Genomic DNA, 20,820 nt, shown 5'->3' with positions numbered 1-20,820 from the left:
CTGTGAGGGGATCACTTCCGGGGCGGGAGGTTCGTGCGCGGCATCTCCACTGAAACAGTGTGTGAATCACCGGCGGAGCAGCACAGTGAGTTCACACTCCCAGGGGCTGCACTCACACTCACACACTGAGTGTATACACCCAGCACCCCCACTCCCACACTGAGTGTATGCACCCAGCACCCCCCCACTCCCACACTGAGTGTATACACCCAGCACCCCCCCACTCCCACACTGAGTGTGTACACCCAGCACCCCCCCACTCACACACTGAGTGTGTACACCCAGCACCCCCCCCACTCACACACTGAGTGTGTACACCCAGCACCCCCCCACTCACACACTGAGTGTATACACCCAGCACCCCCCCACTCACACACTGAGTGTATACACCCAGCACCCCCCCACTCACACACTGAGTGTATACACCCAGCAACCCCCACTCCCACACTGAGTGTGTACACCCAGCACCCCCCCCACTCACACACTGAGTGTGTACACCCAGCACCCCCCCCACTCACACACTGAGTGTGTACACCCAGCACCCCCCCCACTCACACACTGAGTGTGTACACCCAGCACCCCCCCACTCACACACTGAGTGTGTACACCCAGCACCCCCCCACTCACACACTGAGTGTATACACCCAGCACCCCCCCACTCACACACTGAGTGTATACACCCAGCACCCCCCCCCACTCACACACTGAGTGTATACACCCAGCACCCCCCCACTCACACACTGAGTGTATACACCCAGCACCCCCCCCACTCACACACTGAGTGTATACACCCAGCACCCCCCCCCACTCACACACTGAGTGTATACACCCAGCACCCCCCCCACTCACACACTGAGTGTATACACCCAGCACCCCCCCCACTCACACACTGAGTGTATACACCCAGCACCCCCCCCACTCACACACTGAGTGTATACACCCAGCACCCCCCCCACTCACACACTGAGTGTATACACCCAGCACCCCCCCCACTCACACACTGAGTGTATACACCCAGCACCCCCCCCACTCACACACTGAGTGTATACACCCAGCACCCCCCCCACTCACACACTGAGTGTATACACCCAGCACCCCCCCCACTCACACACTGAGTGTATACACCCAGCACCCCCCCCACTCACACACTGAGTGTATACACCCAGCACCCCCCCCACTCACACACTGAGTGTATACACCCAGCACCCCCCCACTCACACACTGAGTGTATACACCCAGCACCCCCCCACTCACACACTGAGTGTATACACCCAGCACCCCCCCACTCACACACTGAGTGTATACACCCAGCACCCCCCACTCACACACTGAGTGTATACACCCAGCACCCCCCACTCACACACTGAGTGTATACACCCAGCACCCCCCACTCACACACTGAGTGTATACACCCAGCACCCCCCCACTCACACACTGAGTGTATACACCCAGCACCCCCCCACTCACACACTGAGTGTATACACCCAGCACCCCCCCCACTCACACACTGAGTGTATACACCCAGCACCCCCCCACTCACACACTGAGTGTATACACCCAGCACCCCCCCACTCACACACTGAGTGTATACACCCAGCACCCCCCCACTCACACACTGAGTGTATACACCCAGCACCCCCCCACTCACACACTGAGTGTATACACCCAGCACCCCCCCACTCACACACTGAGTGTATACACCCAGCACCCCCCCACTCACACACTGAGTGTATACACCCAGCACCCCCCCACTCACACACTGAGTGTATACACCCAGCACCCCCCCACTCACACACTGAGTGTATACACCCAGCACCCCCCCACTCACACACTGAGTGTATACACCCAGCACCCCCCCACTCACACACTGAGTGTATACACCCAGCACCCCCCCACTCACACACTGAGTGTATACACCCAGCACCCCCCCACTCACACACTGAGTGTATACACCCAGCACCCCCCCACTCACACACTGAGTGTATACACCCAGCACCCCCCCACTCACACACTGAGTGTATACACCCAGCACCCCCCCACTCACACACTGAGTGTATACACCCAGCACCCCCCCACTCACACACTGAGTGTATACACCCAGCACCCCCCCACTCACACACTGAGTGTATACACCCAGCACCCCCCCACTCACACACTGAGTGTATACACCCAGCACCCCCCCACTCACACACTGAGTGTATACACCCAGCACCCCCCCACTCACACACTGAGTGTATACACCCAGCACCCCCCCACTCACACACTGAGTGTATACACCCAGCACCCCCCCACTCACACACTGAGTGTATACACCCAGCACCCCCCCACTCACACACTGAGTGTATACACCCAGCACCCCCCCACTCACACACTGAGTGTATACACCCAGCACCCCCCCACTCACACACTGAGTGTATACACCCAGCACCCCCCCACTCACACACTGAGTGTATACACCCAGCACCCCCCCCCCCCCCACTCACACACTGAGTGTATACACCCAGCACCCCCCCCCCCCCCACTCACATACACTGTGCGTGAACTCTGCATGTAGATAGCCCTGTATAGTCTCTGCGCACCCTGCCTGGAGGTAGCCCTGTATACGCAGGGTGCGCGCACACCCTGCCTGGAGATAGCCCTGTATACATGATGTGTGGTGGTCATGGTGCCTGGAGTCTGTATGTGCTGGATTTCACCCTTTTGGTACTGGGCTCCATCTCTAGCAGTTTCATTGGAGCATCACTAGCCAGCCTGGAGTAAATGTTTTGGGCTCGCTAATGTCAGTCTTGTAAAAGCCACAGCATCTCAATATCAGGGTATCTGTGAGGTATAGAGATAGAAAGATGCGACTGTCACAGACAGTCCTGAAATGATGAATGAAAACATGTCATGAGCAGCAATTGCAGTCTTCAAGAGATCCCTAACCTGTATGTTGAATTCCACAGTTATTGTAATTATAGCGGAGAAACACTCTGTAGCATGTAACTACCACGTGTCTGGATTGCAGCCAGTGACAATACTAAGATTACATGCAGTAGGCATTTTAAAAATATCTGTAAATCTGCACATTTAATGTTCATGTAGCTTGTAAACAGCTAGATTGTTGCTATTTGAATACCCTTACATTTTATAAAATCTATTAGAATCCTGAGATTGATTTAAAGTGTTTTTCTCCTCCTCAGCACCCATACACAAAGCATTTCCTTATTTTACCTATTCTGCTAGTCTGTATGATATTTCTCTTTAATTGATCTTTTTTTAATATGTATTTATTTTAATGTCACGGTTATGCTTTTGTCTCGTCCTAGATACATGAAGTGGAAGATTGCGGCAGTGTTCCTATATCTGAAGTAGAAAAGCGCGTATTGAACTCCTAGCTGAGAGCCAGTGTTTGAAAACAATGCCTGAAATCAAATTGAAGCATGTGGTTTCCTGCAGCAGTGCAGATAACGTGAGTAACATACAGTCTAAAGAATACAGGTTGTTGTATTCAGATCCAGGTATCACTTCGTGGTTCTTTTTACCTGTTGGCTAGCATTTATTTCTGGTTCAGGATTATGCTCATTGTCTGAGTGTTTAACTGACGCTCTCAGGCAATGAGGACAGTGCTACATGCCTTGGAGCTCAATGGATTTTCCTGCTGGGGAAGACTGGAAGCGAAGGCTGCAGACATCCAGCAAGACCCAAGCAGGTTTTCAGACCATACTGTAACGGTTTAGCTTTTTACAATATGACCACACCAGGATCAGGGTGGTTATGGTGCTTTGAGGGTTCCTCTAGTTTGTCCACTTGTATAGTACTTACGTCTATCTTCTGTCCGTACTCCCACCTCTGATGCTCGCCTTCAAGATTTCTTGAGGGCTGCACCGTTCCTGTGGAACTTGCTTCCCTCCTCCGTTAGATGCTCACCCAGTCTCCACTCCTTCAAAAAAATCGTTAAAAACCCACTTCTTCATAAAAGCGTATCAATTAAACTGTTTTATAGCTCATGACTGATTCCTCTTCTGCAACTGTCACTAGTCTAATACTATCCTTACCTTTTTGTGTCATTTTACCCTACTCCCTCTAGCATGTAAGCTCATTGAGCAGGGTCCTCAACCCCTCTGTTCCTGTGTGTCCAACTTGTCTGGTTACAACTACATGTCTGTTTGTCCACCCATTGTAAAGTGCTGCGGAATTTGATGGCGCTACGTAAATAACATAATAATAATTTGCAGCACTGTGCAGTGTAGCTATCAGGACCTAAAATGTCAATTCCTGCACTACTAACAGGCCTTAAGATATTTGTCTATTGGAAAGTCCATTGCATACTCACCTGGGGTGAATTTGCTATGGCTCCATTTTTGCCTTGCTAGTGGAAACTTTGAGCACCAGTGGAGATATATTAAACCACAGGTGCTGCAGGATATACAAACATTTCTTTGGGATATAGGTTAGAGAGGTTTTCTATCTCTGAGGTGGATGTTGCATTTGTTTCACGAACACGTCTGTTTTCCTCCCAGACTCACACAGCGGAGAACTTGCTGAGAAGTGATACATTTCACAAATGGAGATCCAGGCTAGTTGGCGAGAAGCAGGTCTCTGTGATTTTGCAGGTATGAATCTAAGGGAACGAAAGAGGGAGACTTCAAATCGTTTAAAATGAGGAATTTATAAGAAAAACTTATTTAGATTCTTTCTTATGCAATCTATTGGCTCATGCTTGTATTTGTTGTCACTGCACCACAATGGTTGCACTTTAACCCCTTAAGGACCAAACTTCTGGAATAAAAGGGAATCATGACATGTCACACATGTCATGTGTCCTTAAGGGGTTAAAGAGATACTGCTCTGTAGAGACTGTTAAAAGGCTTGCATGCTACAATCGTGACAACTTGGGAAACCAGCATTTATTTAAAAACATGTCTAGGTCAAAGCAAAAAGCACACAGAATTATTGTGTAAAATTGTAATGGGTAAATAGTGCATCATTTCTGTAATAGTATTCCACTGAGGCTGTTTGTTTTTTGGTTCAGTTTGAGAAGGAGGAGCAGATTCACAGCATTGACATCGGTAATGAGTGCTCAGCCTTCGTGGAGGTGCTGGTGGGACACTCCACCTCTGCCAGTGAGCAGGAGTATGAGGTGAGAATTTATACCTTTAAATTTGCTGGAGAGAGATCACTTTGATAGTTAATGATGAAGTCATTGGTGCAGGAACATTAAACCTTAAAAAGATTTTTAAACATTTTGTGTGTTGTCATGATCTCTGATAATTAAATTAAGCTGTGTTCTCGAATCCATCTGCATACGTTTCTTTGCTTTTTAAAGTTAATCAGTCTGGTTAATTTAAAGGTTGTCCTTGCCTCCCCTTCCCCATCCAAAAACAAACTTTTTCCCTCACGTTTTAAATGCTGGATCCCATAAGAAATATGCAGCGTTGTTGATACATCGTACTGAGACCACAGACATACTGCAAAGTTTTCTTTCTGTTTTGTATTTCTGATCCTATCACAAAAGCAGTCCATGAAACCCAGGCAGTAATTCAACTGAGGGTAGCTTAGTAGAGAAACCTTTATTTCATAGTGTTTCCATTTTTATTTAATAAAACCACCACTAAAACTCGTCCTGGGAGAGCTTGCATTCACAAAGTATCTTTTTGGTGCACTTCTCTGAGGTGATATAAATTAGCCCCCTTATTACCTCTGTTATAATATTTTACTCATAGGGCCTATGCTGTTTTGAAAGAGAGCCATCTGCCTAAATTAGATCAGCGAGCTGGTGGGTGACAAAATCAGTTTCAGGTGATAAAAAAAACTATTGGAGATTTGTTCTGGTGTGAGATTGACCAGTCCGCAGGGTTATTTACTTATGGGAGAGTTGTTAAAAATTGAAAGTGAATTTAAAATGTTAGACCAAAATAATTGAAGTAAGCTGACAGTGAGAATTTTTCCAATTCAGTTATTTTGGCCTTAAATATGAAATTCAAGGTAAATACCCAACAATTCCCACTTCAGTGAGTAACTCTGCCAGTGTATTCGGTATGTCCTTTGAATAGAGTACGGGATTTGTTTGAGATCACTGAGGCATGCCATGTTTTCTCTTTGAATATTCCTCTAGAGTGGAGAGAAAAAACATTAACTAATGTTCCCTCTGTGTCAGGTGATTTTGGCCACATCGTCGTTCATGTCTCCTAGTGAGAGCAAGAGCGAGAAAAACCGTAACCGACTCCGGATGTTTGGATCAGACAAGCTGGTGAAGGCCACAGCAGAGAAGAAATGGGACAGGGCAAAGATAGTGTGCACTCAACCCTACAATAAAGTAAGTGAGGTGTCTGCAATCTAACGGAGTGTTTCTGTGTTACTGCTTGAGAAATGGATCAAACACTGAATTACTATTGTTTTTTTTTAAAGGCTGGGTAATTTGTTCTATTTAATTATTCTAGAATCTCTGCTCATGTCAGAAACTGTTGTTGTTTATTTCTTTCTTTAGAATATGGCCTATGGACTGTCATTTATACGTTTCAACTCCCCACCAGAGAAAGATGACCCCTCACCCAGCGATGTTTCTTCGGTATGTGATATGAAGGTTTGATCGGTCAGTTTCTAGTCCTTTTACCCTGGGGGCTAGTTTAATCACTCTATGGAAATATTCTCAGCTCGGGGTTATTCACTTAACTGAGAATTAAAAGTGAGTTCAAAAAGAATTTTAACATTTAAGGCCAAAGTAGCCAAACTGGCAAAATTCTCTGTCAGCTTTCAGTAAAGTTTCTCTGACCCTCAATTTGGAATTCACTTTGAAATCTCACTTTAGCCAGTTAAACATAATATAGAGCAGGGGAGCCCAAAAGGTAGATCCCCAGATGTTGTTGTAAAACTACAACTCCCTTTAAAATGAAACAACTTCAGGGGGCACCCCTTCTCTACATAATAATAATAACAAAGTATTTAACCAGGAAAGGTACATTCAGATTACTCTGGTTTCCAAGTACGTCCTGGGGATGTTACCATAGCCCAACATCCAGGGGTTGTAACTATCCCAATTTAATGGTACTCATTGTATCTACCTCGGAAGGATGAAGGGCTGAGCCTGCGACCCAAGGGTTAGAACAGATTCTGCTGATGCATTAGCCCACTGAGCTATTTCACCGGCCTACTGAGCTATTTCACCGGCCTAAAATCATGGTTAACTGGCAACGTGTAAGAATTGGGACTAATCTGTTCACTAAACTAGGGTCTTATAACTGAACTAGGCACTAGATAATTTACAAGAGATTTTCGAAGTTAAGGCACAAATAGTACAAGTTGAGAAAAAAATATCCAACTTTGCATTTTTTCCTGCTTGGTTATTTTTGTCGGAAGTTTTCAATTCCTTCTCCACAATTCCCCTTATAGTTTAAACCCTAAGTGAACGGGAGATACAGTGGTGAAATATTCATCCCACCGGTACATACATCAGTGGAAGCAGTTTTCACAATTAAAAAAATAATAATTTTTTGCACTCTTGTATAGCTATCCACATGATATTTGCCAACAGGACAGTTTACTAGCATTGTGCCAAAGAGTATGACAACTTAGGCTTTATTTCGTCATTTGTTTTTATTTGTTCTGGTTTTCTACAATGAGATTCAGTATAATAAAGATAACTCTGGTTTTTAAGTTAATTAAAGCACAATGATTTCTACTGTGCAGAGAGTCACCAAGTTGGGCCAGTTTAAGGTGAAGGAAGATGATGATGAAGACTCGCCTTCTATGCAACCAGGCAGCCTCTTTTTCAGCCGCACCAGCAAACCGCAAGACATTCCATCAAAAGGTATGTATAGTGTAAGTGCTTATTGTGCCATGGTTACATGACTATTGAAATAAACCATTACCTGTGTGCCTTGGCAGAGATATTGGTGCTGCAGGCACTGTCCTTGTCATTTTCAAGCAGTTTGACTGAAAGCCGTAGAACACAACCTTCCCCCTCTCCCTGGACTGCTAATGTTTCGCTCTTACATTAACAATATCAGTTTTGCCTTTATTTGAATGGCTATGATGGGCTAAACATGTCAGTTGATGCTCTTAACCAATAAGTTTGGAAGAAATTAATATTACTGATGCGAAAATGGAACTATAACCACTACAATAACATGTAATGGTTATGGTGCCTTAAATAAGCAAAGTGTAAAATACATTTACATTTTAATATTACAAATATAGTATTCTATTGAAAATGTAAATTCATGCAAAAATGAAGTATATACAAACTTCAAAGCTTACTTGATACTTTTCATTGCATTCTTTCTGAGCCCCTACATCTCATGTCACTGATCATTTCTCCTGATCTATTTGCTCATTTTGTGTATGTTAAAACTTTTTCGATTTTTTTTTTTCTTCTCATTTTAAAACAAAAATGTTTTTTTAATTTATTGCTTTTTAAAAAAAAAAAAAAAATTGTTTTTATAGCTCCACAAACCACACTGAGTTATGCATCGGCAGCCTTGCAGGGCAGCAGCTCTACAGAGACCAGTTGCAACAGTGAAAAACAAACGGTTAAAACGCCCCCCAGCAGCACCACTCAAAAGGTACAGCATACACTGATATTCTCACTGGATCGGTCATAATTAGGAAATGTATCTCAGCAACATGCGCATCAATTTGGAGACACAGCGGCATTATTTCAGGGGTCAGAATACAGTAATTAAATACAGTACATGTAATCAAAGTATGGTCAGCGCAGCCACTGGAGGATTCTCATTCACTTGAACTAGAAGCGCTGGTGTATGTCTCTCATTTACTGAGACAAAAATCCCATTACACCAGCGAAATGGGGTCAGAGAAACAAAAATACTTAACTAGTCACAGCTCATCTAGTACAGAAGAACGAGGGACAACTCTTTTTTTTTTCACCTGTGCATTAAAACTTATTCTATACATGCAGGACCATAGGTGCCCAGGTATCACTAGCAAATACATAAAAATCAAGTGCATTTTATGAAATCAAAAACTGTCATTATGGTGAGGTTTGGAAAGTCCCCCAAAGTAATAGCTGTTTAAGTCCAGCACAATACACGTTTCATTCTACTCCTAGTATACTTGAATTTCCATGTCTGTGGCAATAGAAACACACAAACAATTTGGGCAGCAGGGAAAATTAGTTTTTAGGCAAAAGTTTTCATTATTTTTTTTTTTTTTTTAAATTGGTTCTTTCACATAGTAGTAGTTTAAATAAAACCCGTCCACAAACCTTTATTTCAAGGTAGACATAGATAGATGTATCTGTGCGAATGCCCACCCATTTTTCCTGTAAATCCATGGAAGCATTAATTCCTTAAATTGATGTATTTAGGATCCGTCTTCTGGCAAGCGAAAGTTTGAGTTTAACAAGGAATCTACAAGCCATGCTCCTGCCAAGAAAACGGACATCAAGGAGTCACCATCTCGTCCAAAAGAGAGCACCTCCCAGCCAGCCACTAAAAAGATGAAAGGTAATCACTGATTGGTCTCTCCTCTCAGGATTGATCTAAAATTAAAAAAAACAGTGAGTTATTTACAGTGCACGCAAACCATTTTACTGGCTCAGAGCAACCAACTGTTAATTAACAAATCTTCCATGATTCTTGCACAGCCGGTATGCTCTGCAGTAGACAGAGAGAGCACCACACAATTTATAGACCTGCAACAAGCAGAGCTCAACCAACTGGCTATCCCTAATTTGGAAATTTTGTATGTAACGCAAATATAATTTTATGTTTGCGTTGTGGTATATTGACAATGGGGCCACTCTACTACTGTAGTAATGTCTGAATAGTGTTATAGTTTGTGTAGCAATGTCTGTATAGTGTTATAGTTTGTGTAGCAATGTCTGTATACTATCAAAGGTTTTATATAGTAACGTAGAATACAGGTTTCATCTAGGTTGATACGTACATGTGACATTAAAGGGATCCTATAGTGCCAGGAAAACCAGTTTTTCTTGGCACTATAGGGTTAATAGCCCCCCTCCTTCAGGTAAGTGGCTGAAGGGGTTTTAACCCCATAAGCCCAGTGGCTGATGGGGTTAAAACCCCTTCAGCCACTTACTTTAATTCAGCGCCGGGCTCCCTCTGCACTGGTGACCTCTCCTCCCCTGCCGACAACGGCTTCCAAGTGGACCCGCATGCGCGGCAAGAAGCGTGCGCATTCAAACCTGCCCATAGGAAAGCATTACTCCATGCTTTCCTATGGGGATCTTATTTGATGCTGTACTCTGTGAGGACATCCAGCGTCAAATAAGTGCGATTTACTCACTGAGAATCGCGAAAGCGGCCTCTAGTGGCTGTCAGTGAGACAGGCAATAGAGGCTGGATTAACCCTGCAATGTAAACATAGCAGTTTCTCTGAAACTACTGTTTTCAGCTGCAGGGTTAAAACTAGGGGGACCTGGCACCCAGACCACTTCATTAAGCTGAAGTGATCTGAGTGCCTATAGTGGTCCTTTAAGAAACTGAGACTAATGGTCAGGAAGTGCACACCATCTTTTTTCAAACATTTTGTTTTTTCAGTTCTAGTTAAAATGATGCACTGCCTCTTCCAACAGGGATTAAGTCCATAAATGCACTAATTATACAACCAATGATCCCAGCACACACTGTCTTTGATCTCCCATCTAGTTTATCTGTAATGAAGGCAGTGAGAGCACACAGTGGCTCTAGTCCAGCTGCTCTCTCATGGCTACTGGTTTTGCTCCTGCTAAAGACAACCCAACACTTAATCTTTAAGAATCCCCAGTGTGTACTTGGAAACTGGAAAAAAAGCTAAACGTACCTTTCCTGGTTACATGCTATTATTATTACTGGGATGATCTCTATTCTCAAATATAGACATAACTGCTAATTCTGGCAGTTTATTATAAAATAAACTTCACACAAATGTGGTGCTCTTGCATTCATCCTTGGTCTGTGTTTTTTAGAATGTAACTATTCTACCAGACTGTAAAAACCGTTGTGGCATTCTGTTACTCTTTACGTAAAGACTTCTCAGTGAGTGTTTAAAGGAACACTCTAAGCACCCAAGACCAATTTCAATGAAGGGGTCAGGGTGCATTGCCCTATGGTTTAGCTAAACACTGTAAATCGTTGCAGTTTTGGGCAATTTTTAATTTGAAGGGCTATACACTCCTCTAGTGGCTGTTACACCAGCAGCCACTAGATGGTGCTCAAACAGTGAGAACCTCACACATTATTATTTCTAAAGCGCCAACATTGAGAGAGAGGCTGCAGTGAGAAGATCTTTGCACTCTAACCATTGATACCATTCCATTTACAGATGAAGTGGTTATGGTGGTTAATTAACCCTTAAAAAAATTTTGTTTCATATACATTTTTGAAAATCCACAAGTCCCAAGATCCCAAAGCAAATATCTGGAGTCTCATTTGCATTATGGAAAACTTGGTTTCATGGGGGATGGGGGGTTGGCACAGTTAGCCGTTACTCTTGTTCTTTTGTGGGTTCAGGTCTTCATGTTCCTCAGTTACTTGCAAAATCCACCTTATTCTGTGATTCTGTTTCAGTTGAACCTTCTACTGCACCTGCAGCAAAGAAATCTTCACCCCCGGAGAAGCCATCTCACAAAAAATCCCCCTCTGCCTCACAGCCTGTGGAGATGGGGCGCATTTTGCAAGGGACAGTGTTTGTGCTCAGTGGGTTCCAGAACCCTTTCAGATCTGATCTACGGGACAAAGCGCTGGAGATGGGTGCCAAGTACAGACCAGACTGGACACCAGACAGTACTCACCTCATGTATGTTCTGGGATGAAATCATGTAAAATGTTTCCGTTTTATTGAAAAGTTCAGATGTAGTTTACAGGAGGACTGTGAGATAACACAAGCATTCTACACACAACAATTAAGAGGGTTATTTGATGAAGTCCCAATTTGCTTCTGTATTGTTTCATTTAAAACTAATAGCAGATTTGACATTAAATATTTTATTTCTGGAAAAAAAGGCAATTTGAAGCATGTTCATTGATGAGATCCAACGCATAAATTGGATTCAGGCTAGCTTAGATTTGACAAACAAAATGTCCAGAATGTTAAATTCAATACAAAGGATAGGAATCTGGACATTTTAAAACCCAAATTGCCTGCAGATTCGTCAATTCTGGAATATAAATGGATTGAAAACCCAAAGTCCCAAATAATAATTTGTTGCAATATTTTAAAATTAAAAAAAGGAACAACAAAATACTGAAATGGTGACTACGAACTCTTTCCTACTAATCCTCTGTGCTTTTCCCAAATAATAGAATTTCAAGGAGATGGCTTGCACCCCTGGCAGCTTTGGTCAAATTGCTGCCCCCTATAAAATGGAATCTAATCTCTGCCTGTTTATTTTTCCAGATGTGCATTTGCCAACACCCCCAAATACAGTCAAGTGAAAGCAGCAGGAGGCACCATCGTGCGCAAAGAGTGGGTCTTGGACTGTTACAAGAAGCAGCAGCGTTTGCCAAGTAAAAAGTAAGAGCGTCTTGCTCATCCATGCCATGCAGCCATGTGAAGGCAATGAAGCGGCTTATAGAGTAGAAGAGGGAGTGCTCTGTTTTCATTTGTGGCATACGTTGACTAGTTGCCGATGTATGATAATTGTAGAGTTAGAGGGAATGGTTACAGAATGGATATTGTTTAATGCGTTTTAAAAAGAGCACACAATATGCATTTATTATAAATTATTAAATTCCTTCTTAACTGCCTAAAATCCTACTTGCTCTTAGCTGCAGAACGTGCCTCTGCATCTAAGCTGACCTATGGGGCACCCGTTTTGTTCTTCACAAATTTCCGTGTTTGTGATGGACAGCGCTTAATCAAAAGCTTTGTAGATACATGGAGATTTACAATACCACATCTTTAACACTTACTCAACTAACGGTTTATTAAATATATTAATATATATATAACAGCTCTAAAGACATACCTGTAAATAGACCTTAAAGGACCACTATAGGCACCCAGACCACTTCAGCTCAATGAAGTGGTCTGGGTGCCAGGTCCATCTAGGGTTAACCCTGCCTGCTGTAAACATAGCAGTTTCAGAGAAACTGTTATGTTTACGTTAGGGTTAATCCAGCCTCTAGTAGCTGTCTCATTGACTGCTGTTAGAGGCGCTTCAGTGCTTCTCACTGTGATTTTCACAGAACGGGTAAGCCTTTAACCCCTTTCTCCCCCTAGAGTCCGGCGGGAGGAGGCCATGAGGGTGGGGGGGACCTATTAACACTATAGTGCCAGGAAAACAAGTTTGTTTTCCTGGCACTATGGTGGTCCTTTAATTAAAATATATATTTATCCATCATAGCTAAATACTGGATCTTTTACAAATTATATGGCAAAACAGTGTGCTATTATGTGATACAAAATTGATATGCATTTTCAGGAAGTTTATAGTGAGGCTGTGTGATTGACAGCCAATTTAGGTGTGGCTAGGGCTGCAGATATAAATGTATTTAACATATAATCAGCAGAGAGTTGAGCAGTGACATTGCAGGGGCATGCTCTATACATGTAAACCACATCAGTAAGCTAAAGTGATTTTGCTACTTAAACTGACCCTTCAAAATGGTAAATACCAAGTGTACATTATTTGTTGTTTCACTGATGACTGGGAGTGTTTTTATCTCAGATATTTGATGGCCACGGCTGACTCCAGCAGTGAGAGTGAGGATGATGGTAATGACAGTGAGGAAGATTTGCCTCCCAGACCAAAAGCCCCAGCCCACAGAACGGTAAATATTCTCTGGAGTGTGTGCAGGTCATGGTATACTCCTACTAAATATTCATGTGCACTTGTCATAGTTTAGTTCTACCTTTCCATAGGCACATATCTTGAATACCTTCTCTTATAGATTTCTGTTGATCGTTTAATTCTACATTTCCATGTATACCATGAGAATGATGTGTAATCACAGGGACTGGCACATATCTTAAATACCTTCTCCTATAGACTTCTGTGGATGTGTTTACTCCAGCCTGTTAAATCAGAGAAGTGTCGAAATGCCTATCCTTTGTAAAAATGGTGGCTTTATTCTTCACTGCAGAATTAGGACAGCCAGCGTGTAGCACACCAGCAATAGTAAGCCATTACCATTGTTCAAACACCACTTAAGTTTTAGAGATACAGTTACAGTTCAGCACCTTTAACCCCTTAAGGACACATGACATGTCATGATTCCCTTTTATTCTAGAAGTTTGGTCCTTAAGGGGTTAATCTCCTAGCCAAAAGATGATGACCCACGATAATATGCAGGATTCCTCCAGTAGTTGCAGCAATCCTATCATCCATCGATATTTCACTTTTTGCAACATGAAAGATTTTTTACAGAAAGAATATCGATACGGACATTATTTTAGTAGGGCAGATTTGTATAATTTGTGATTATTGTATAAATATTAAAGGAGTTTATTCAGGACGATACTGGATTGTAATTTTGAAATCAAGAAGTCCGTGTTGGAATTTGCGTCATTGCAAATCATTTCTATAATTTTGGATCAAGAGCATTAGCAAGGATGTCAGAAAGATTCAGCTTCATAGACCTGGGTTTCTTTTCACCTATCTTGGACAAGGGAACTTTGCTCTCGGTCTTACTTGACACCCCAGATGTCTCATTTCAGAATACAGATTCTGGCCGAACAAACCACAAAAATCAAGGGTCCAGCCCCCCCAAAGCAAAGCCATCTAAAGTCCCTGTAAAAGATGAAGACCATGAAGACGAAAAACCCAAACCTTTAGTGACCAAACAGGAGGATGAATTTGGTGCAAGTACAGATGAGGAAAAAGCAGGTAGATAGGTGATGGGAAGTTAGCTTTAAAAAGCACTGCTACATCTTACATGTATTGTGAATTAATAATCTCATTTTCAGGAGTTGAAAGAAAGCAAGCGGACGGCTCAGGAAGTGACACGGAGGATGATCTAGTAGGGTATGTACATTGTTCTGTACTGGTGTGTGTATTAACACTGTCCATGACATTTCTTACTCTGTAAATAAAACACATGTAGAAAAGCTGTGTTGACAGCCAGCGACTCTTTCCTGGCCTCTCATGCTGGAATAATGCTAAAGAAAAACACGGGTGTCTTTACACGTTACATTGACTATTCACGGTTACAGTTGTTGAGCTCTGTTCTTTGCGCAATTCTCGTATAAGAGTTCTGAATGTGTTTTTGTTTTTTTCTACTTTTTCTTCTTGTAAGCTTGTTTGGGAAGACCTCTAAATATCCTCTCAGTATAATTGTGAGGTGTTGTGCATTATTTTGGCACGGTATAAATGCTAATAATAATGCGTTAAACTCAAAACTTCAATATAAAAAAAAATAATTTATTTCCTGCTTGGCTTGAGATTTTTTAATTTTTTTTTGCCTTGGCTTGTTTAGTATGCCAGCATGTACATCAAAGAATCTTACAGTATTACACTGTTATCCTGATCACAGTCTCTTTCCAGTGTATGGTGGTTAGGACTGACAGAAAGCACCACTACATGTTTGGTATTGGTTGATGGACTGATAAGAAAGCTTGTGTTGGCAGCCTTGCTAGGTTAAGCGATGAGAGGATAATTTGAGTCTTTTACCGTCTGCTTTGGGATTCAGGATCAGTGCTGCTTGTAAGATTTTTGAGGGAGCTTTAGTATTTCATATCTCCTTTCTCGATTTTAGGCCAAATGCTGGGAAACCTGTAAAGAAGGAGCCCATGTCAATAGATGACCCCTACGCAGGCTCAACAGACGAGAACACAGATGTGGAAGAAGAAGCCGAGGTTGATCTTCCCATTCCTGAACTACCAGGTGCGTTTGTTATATATCAGACCTTAAAAACGAAGAAGAAAATTACTTGAACACTATCCCAAATCCCTATGCACATTTAAGTAACTGGAGGTATTTGTAATATCACTCCAATGGCCATTACAGTGTAAGCTCACCTTCCACGTCAGGGCAAAACCTCTCGGTGAGTCCTACACCATGACTCTTGCTGAACTACAACTCCCATGATTCTCTGATTATTTAATCCAAAGCATAATGAGTTGTAGTTCAGCAACATTTGGAGAACCCTGTCGACACTAACCATTTACTTTGCTGCTATTAGTTCAAAGGCAAAATCTCTTAACGGGACAGAAAACTTCCTCACTGCAGCAGTCAAATTTTGGTATAAGAGTGGCCACCGCAGCCCATTAGGCTTTCCTAATTTTACCGATGCTGAATGTCCTCATGCAAAACGTATTGACGTCCAGCATCTGTTAGGCGACCAAACGTCTCACAGTCTTAGTCCTGCAATGTAGTTTTTGCAGTTTCTCGGAAATGGCAATAATTAACATTGTGGGGTTAAGGAGACAGTCACTGCACCCAGACCACTTTAGTAAGCTATAGTGTCCCTTTACCCATGCAATCATAATTTCTACAACACTGCAATGTTTACATTGCAGTGTTAAAGCTAAAGGACCACTGCACCTGTGCCACTTCAATGAGATCTAATGGTCTGGGTAACTGTTAGTGGTCCTTTAACCTGGAGAGGTACGTTTAGCTTTTTGCTACTTTGTAAGTGTTCTGGGGTCTAGATGATTTTATTACATAACATAATGGGTGCTCAAGTCTTGACTTTGGATGGATGGATGGATGGATGAAAGCTTGAGATGGACTTGCCAGGAATCGAACCTGTGGTTGTGACAGCTCGATCCAGTGAGCGATCACAATGGCTAAATCACAACAAGGCAACATTTTTAAACTCTGAGGCCCAAGTTCCATAAAACAAGAAAAATAACAGATTGTTAATGTTGTATTGTATGCAATACCTGTAAGGTTTTTATATTTTCAGGTCACATGAACCTCACATTTAATTTTATTCTTATTGTTTCAATAGCACCAAACAGTTGTTTTTTTTGTGTATACTTAAGTATATAATCTTTTCCTTCATTTCTTTACAGATTTGTTCTCTGGTAAACGCTTCTTTTTGTATGGAGAGTTCCCTGCCACAGAGCGCAAGACGTTACAGAGATATATAACCGCCTTTAACGGGTGAGTAGGAAGACTCAATGTGTCGTTTTGTAGAGGGAATGCATGCTACCGAAAGGGCTGTTACCTGGATGTTTCAGTCTTTTCTGATTAACCTGGAATCACTACTCGACACCTTCACTAGTGAGAGAGCCACCGTCAGCAAATCATGACTGCTGTGAGTTCAGAAAGAATGGAGTTTGGGGCTTTGGGTATGTTCTTGAATGAGAGCAGGAACCAGCTGAGGTGTCTTAAAAGAATTGAGAGCAGGAACTGGCTGTGTTATCTGAGGGAATCCGATCCCTGCTTATTGGGATTTATTTTGTGTCTGCAGGGAACTGGAAGAATACATGAGTGAAAAGGTGCAGTTTGTAATCACCTCACAGGACTGGGATGACAGCTTTGAGGAGGTAAAGTTTATTCATTTTTTTTTTTTTTATCTTATCAAGGTATGATGGTTTGTGAACTATATAATTAAAGGGTTATTCCAAGCATCTTAACACCCCGCTGTAGTGGTTATGGTGCTTGGAGTACCCTGGCCCGGTAATGGGGCAAACTGTTAAGCAATGGTTTGGCCCCTAACCTTGGTCTACACCAGGCCCTGACGGTCCCTGTTGGTCTGGTGATGTTTTACGGCTTCTGAAGAGCTGCAGAAGCCTGAAGTCACCAACATTCATTGTCGGTGAGCGTCAGCTGACTGACATTCTCTGCAGAAAAACTGTACTTCTGGGTTGGCTGATGACACCCATATAATGCTGCCAGACGTCCTTCACGGCATCATTCTTTCAGTATAGCTGATCTCTGACAATGCAGCTGTGTAAACCTAAAGCTGTGCATCATGGTAAATTGGGAACTGTGTAAAACAAGTGCAATGCCAGATACTTATTATTTTTCGGTGATCTTATTGTCCTTCTTTTTTTTTCCATTTTCTTTCTTCATGAGTGCTGTAATGTCTTCATAGGAAGAACAATCTTACCTTCATCTCAAACGGCTGTTAACGCTACTTCACCTGAACAAGCATGCGTTTTTTTTCATGCAATATTAGATGATCATGAAAACATCATACGTAACACCATTTATTAATTGACTTTTTGTTGTCTCTACTTTTATATTTCAATTGCCTTAACGCAGGCTCTGAATGAAAATGGCAACTTATCCTTTGTCCGTCCACGCTGGATCTACAATTGCAATGAGAGGCAGAAGTGCATCCCTCACCAGCCGTACGTGGTGGTCCCACAAGAGTAGGTCGAAGCACGAGAATTCTTCCTTTGGAGGATGAAAGAGAAACGCTGTTAAGCAGGAGTCCTATCAGATGATCCAGCCCCAGGATGTGTAGCAATTGCAGGTTAATAGGACAAAAGCCACTTCCTGTCTATAGGAATGCCAAGATGAGTTCTCCGTTAACCAACCCTTCAACTCTGGTCTGAGTGACTGATATGTGGCTTTAATGTTAAGAGTTCTAGGTATTTTGACTTTTCCTTCTCCGATACCATTTTTAAAAAGGTCACTCTTATGTGATGTATATATTGTAAAGAAAAGTCTTTTCTTAAATGTTTGTGGCACTACCATAGCCAAATGTTTTTTTTTTTTTTATGTGACATTTTTACTCTCCGGGCCATAAAATAAGATAAATTGGACAAGGCAGACAAGGCATTCATGTTTGGTTTTATTGAAAAGCAATACTTGGACAGTCGGTATCCTTTAAAATAGGCGGTATAGATCACAGGTATTCTTTCTAAGATTGAGCACAGGTTAACAGAGCTTAGCCCCGTAAACAGACACCTAAACCTAAATAAGCTATATGTATAGGTCAGGAACCAAATTTAGACCCAAGACCAACAGTGTAATCCTGACCCACAGAATACCAAAGTAGTTTACATCAAACTTGCCATAGTACATTATCTGTGAATCTGGTAATGGTGGGTGCTGTTTAATTATGGGTAAGATTTGTTAAAGCAATTAACTCCTATAGACCAGAATAGTCAAACTGAAAGCACAGCTGAATTGGAGATTGTATTTCTAAATTGTCTATATTTGCCTAAAATTAGAAATGTACACACTTTAATGAATTGCCCGGTTTCTTTCCGTGTATAATTGTTGTTTTTTCTTCTTGTTTTTGTTTCCAAATAGTAAAGTTGTGTGTAAGGAATTATGTTGCACACTTTACAATCTGAGTACTAGGTGTGTTTGAGCGACAGGAAAATCATTGTTTTTTTTTTTTTTCTGTAAAAGTAAAATCTCTTTTGTATAACACGTATGTAACTTTCTCTGGGATCTATTTAGAGAAACTCCTTCAGATGATTGTTAGTATGCAGAGCCCTACATCACTAAAAATCCAAACCTTGTATATTGTTGGTGTGTTATGGTAGATTTGCACTATTAGATGTTGGTGTGAAATTAGGAGAAACTGCCATGTCTCTGCTAACCGGTTGATGTAATTGTAAACTTCTTTCTTACACAATTCCTTTGTCTATATAAAGGGAGAGGCAGCTCTGTGTTCTAACCACTGATCATTTTGTATAAAGTGATCCTGTTTCTGAGGACCCATTTATCAACTGGATCCTAAAAAATAGTTACCTGTCCATGATCACTTTCATCAGCTTTAAAAGTTTATTTTACAGTAAGATAATAAAATATGGTAAAAATAGGCAACACACAAACTGTATGGCCATTCGAGAAAGGGCTTTTCAAGCAAGGATCACTATAAACCGTAACTTACTGTCATTTGGAATAGGTCAGACTTTCTTTTGTGATTGGACATTTGGGCACACATCATTTTTAGCCAACATCAGAATGTGCTCAGCTTTAGAACAGTTCTAGCACAATGCAGATATTTTTTTTTTGATAATCTAAAAGGTGCTGTTATTCAGATGCTTATTTCTTATCCCCTATATTTAACAAATGTTTGACATCTAGAAAATAAAATTAAATGAAGACATGTACATGGATGTATCCTAGAACTGAGCTCATCCTCTGTCAATCATGGTCCTTAATGGTATAATGATTGTTTTGTCTAGACAGAACAACATTGTTACTGGTAATTGCATTGGTTTACAAGTTCATTCTTCAAATGCGAAATTCAGAAATGTCAAGAAACAAAAAAAAAGACTGAAATGGCCAGTCAGCAAACTGTAAAGAACACTTTGTTTTTTAAATTTAGATATGTTTGCCAAAAATGTGTGTAAATGTCTGGTCTAGTGAAGAAGGTAAAGTATTTCACCATAGCCTGGCTCCATTGTATTTGCCTTTGGTGTAGGTGCTGCTGTAAAACATAAGGCAGCTTGTTCCCTGTGTTTATTGCAAGACACAATGTTGTTATACAACTATTATCACCAAACACATTCACTGATGTATAAAAGAGAAACTAATTTTGAACTCTAAAGACTCCAGGACCACTTAGGGGGCCTATTAAATGAGCAGCAGGTTTTACAAGATTGTTCCTAGGACTGTGTGACTGAATTACTATTCTTTACTACTGACGCTTCCATCAAATGTAATCTTAGACTTACTCATGGGTTGAAGTGAATAATCAGGTATAAATATGGAAAAAAACACTACCAAGATAAGTTTATAATTTAATGTCTCCATATCTCCAACTACTGAATTATCAGAGACGTATATTCTTTATTATCCCAGATTTTAGACACTTGATAACTAAAATGTGCAAGGCATTGAAGATGAGGTCTCAACGCTATTGAGAGGGGGAACTCAAACTTGGATTCAGCAGTTGTGTTTACCGGACGCTAGTTGCAAGAACTCTTAGCTAAACCTGGTGGTGCATGCAATCCTTATACATAGTTCCTACATTATATTCCTTTCAAATCCTTGCATCTAGTACAGTTTTGTGACACTGG

General features: G+C 41.8%; 1 protein-coding gene across 1 annotated transcript; it reads left to right on the top strand.

The window, feature by feature from the left end:
• Positions 1-19,445, top strand: XRCC1 (X-ray repair cross complementing 1). The gene is made up of 18 exons (XM_063435700.1): positions 1-85; positions 3,309-3,451; positions 4,503-4,595; positions 5,015-5,122; positions 6,140-6,298; positions 6,470-6,550; positions 7,669-7,789; positions 8,425-8,543; positions 9,308-9,446; positions 11,511-11,739; positions 12,340-12,456; positions 13,613-13,715; positions 14,602-14,770; positions 14,851-14,908; positions 15,639-15,766; positions 16,900-16,990; positions 17,301-17,376; positions 18,098-19,445. Exons 2-18 carry the CDS (start codon positions 3,401-3,403, stop codon positions 18,209-18,211), a joined length of 1,956 nt encoding a protein of 651 aa, XP_063291770.1. The 5' UTR covers positions 1-85; positions 3,309-3,400; the 3' UTR covers positions 18,212-19,445.
• Positions 19,446-20,820: the final 1,375 nt, after the last annotated feature.

Source organism: Pelobates fuscus, chromosome 11, assembly GCF_036172605.1.
Source record: "Pelobates fuscus isolate aPelFus1 chromosome 11, aPelFus1.pri, whole genome shotgun sequence".
NCBI classification, from domain to species: Eukaryota; Metazoa; Chordata; class Amphibia; order Anura; family Pelobatidae; genus Pelobates; species Pelobates fuscus.
This window is presented reverse-complemented; position numbering and strand designations above follow the sequence as displayed.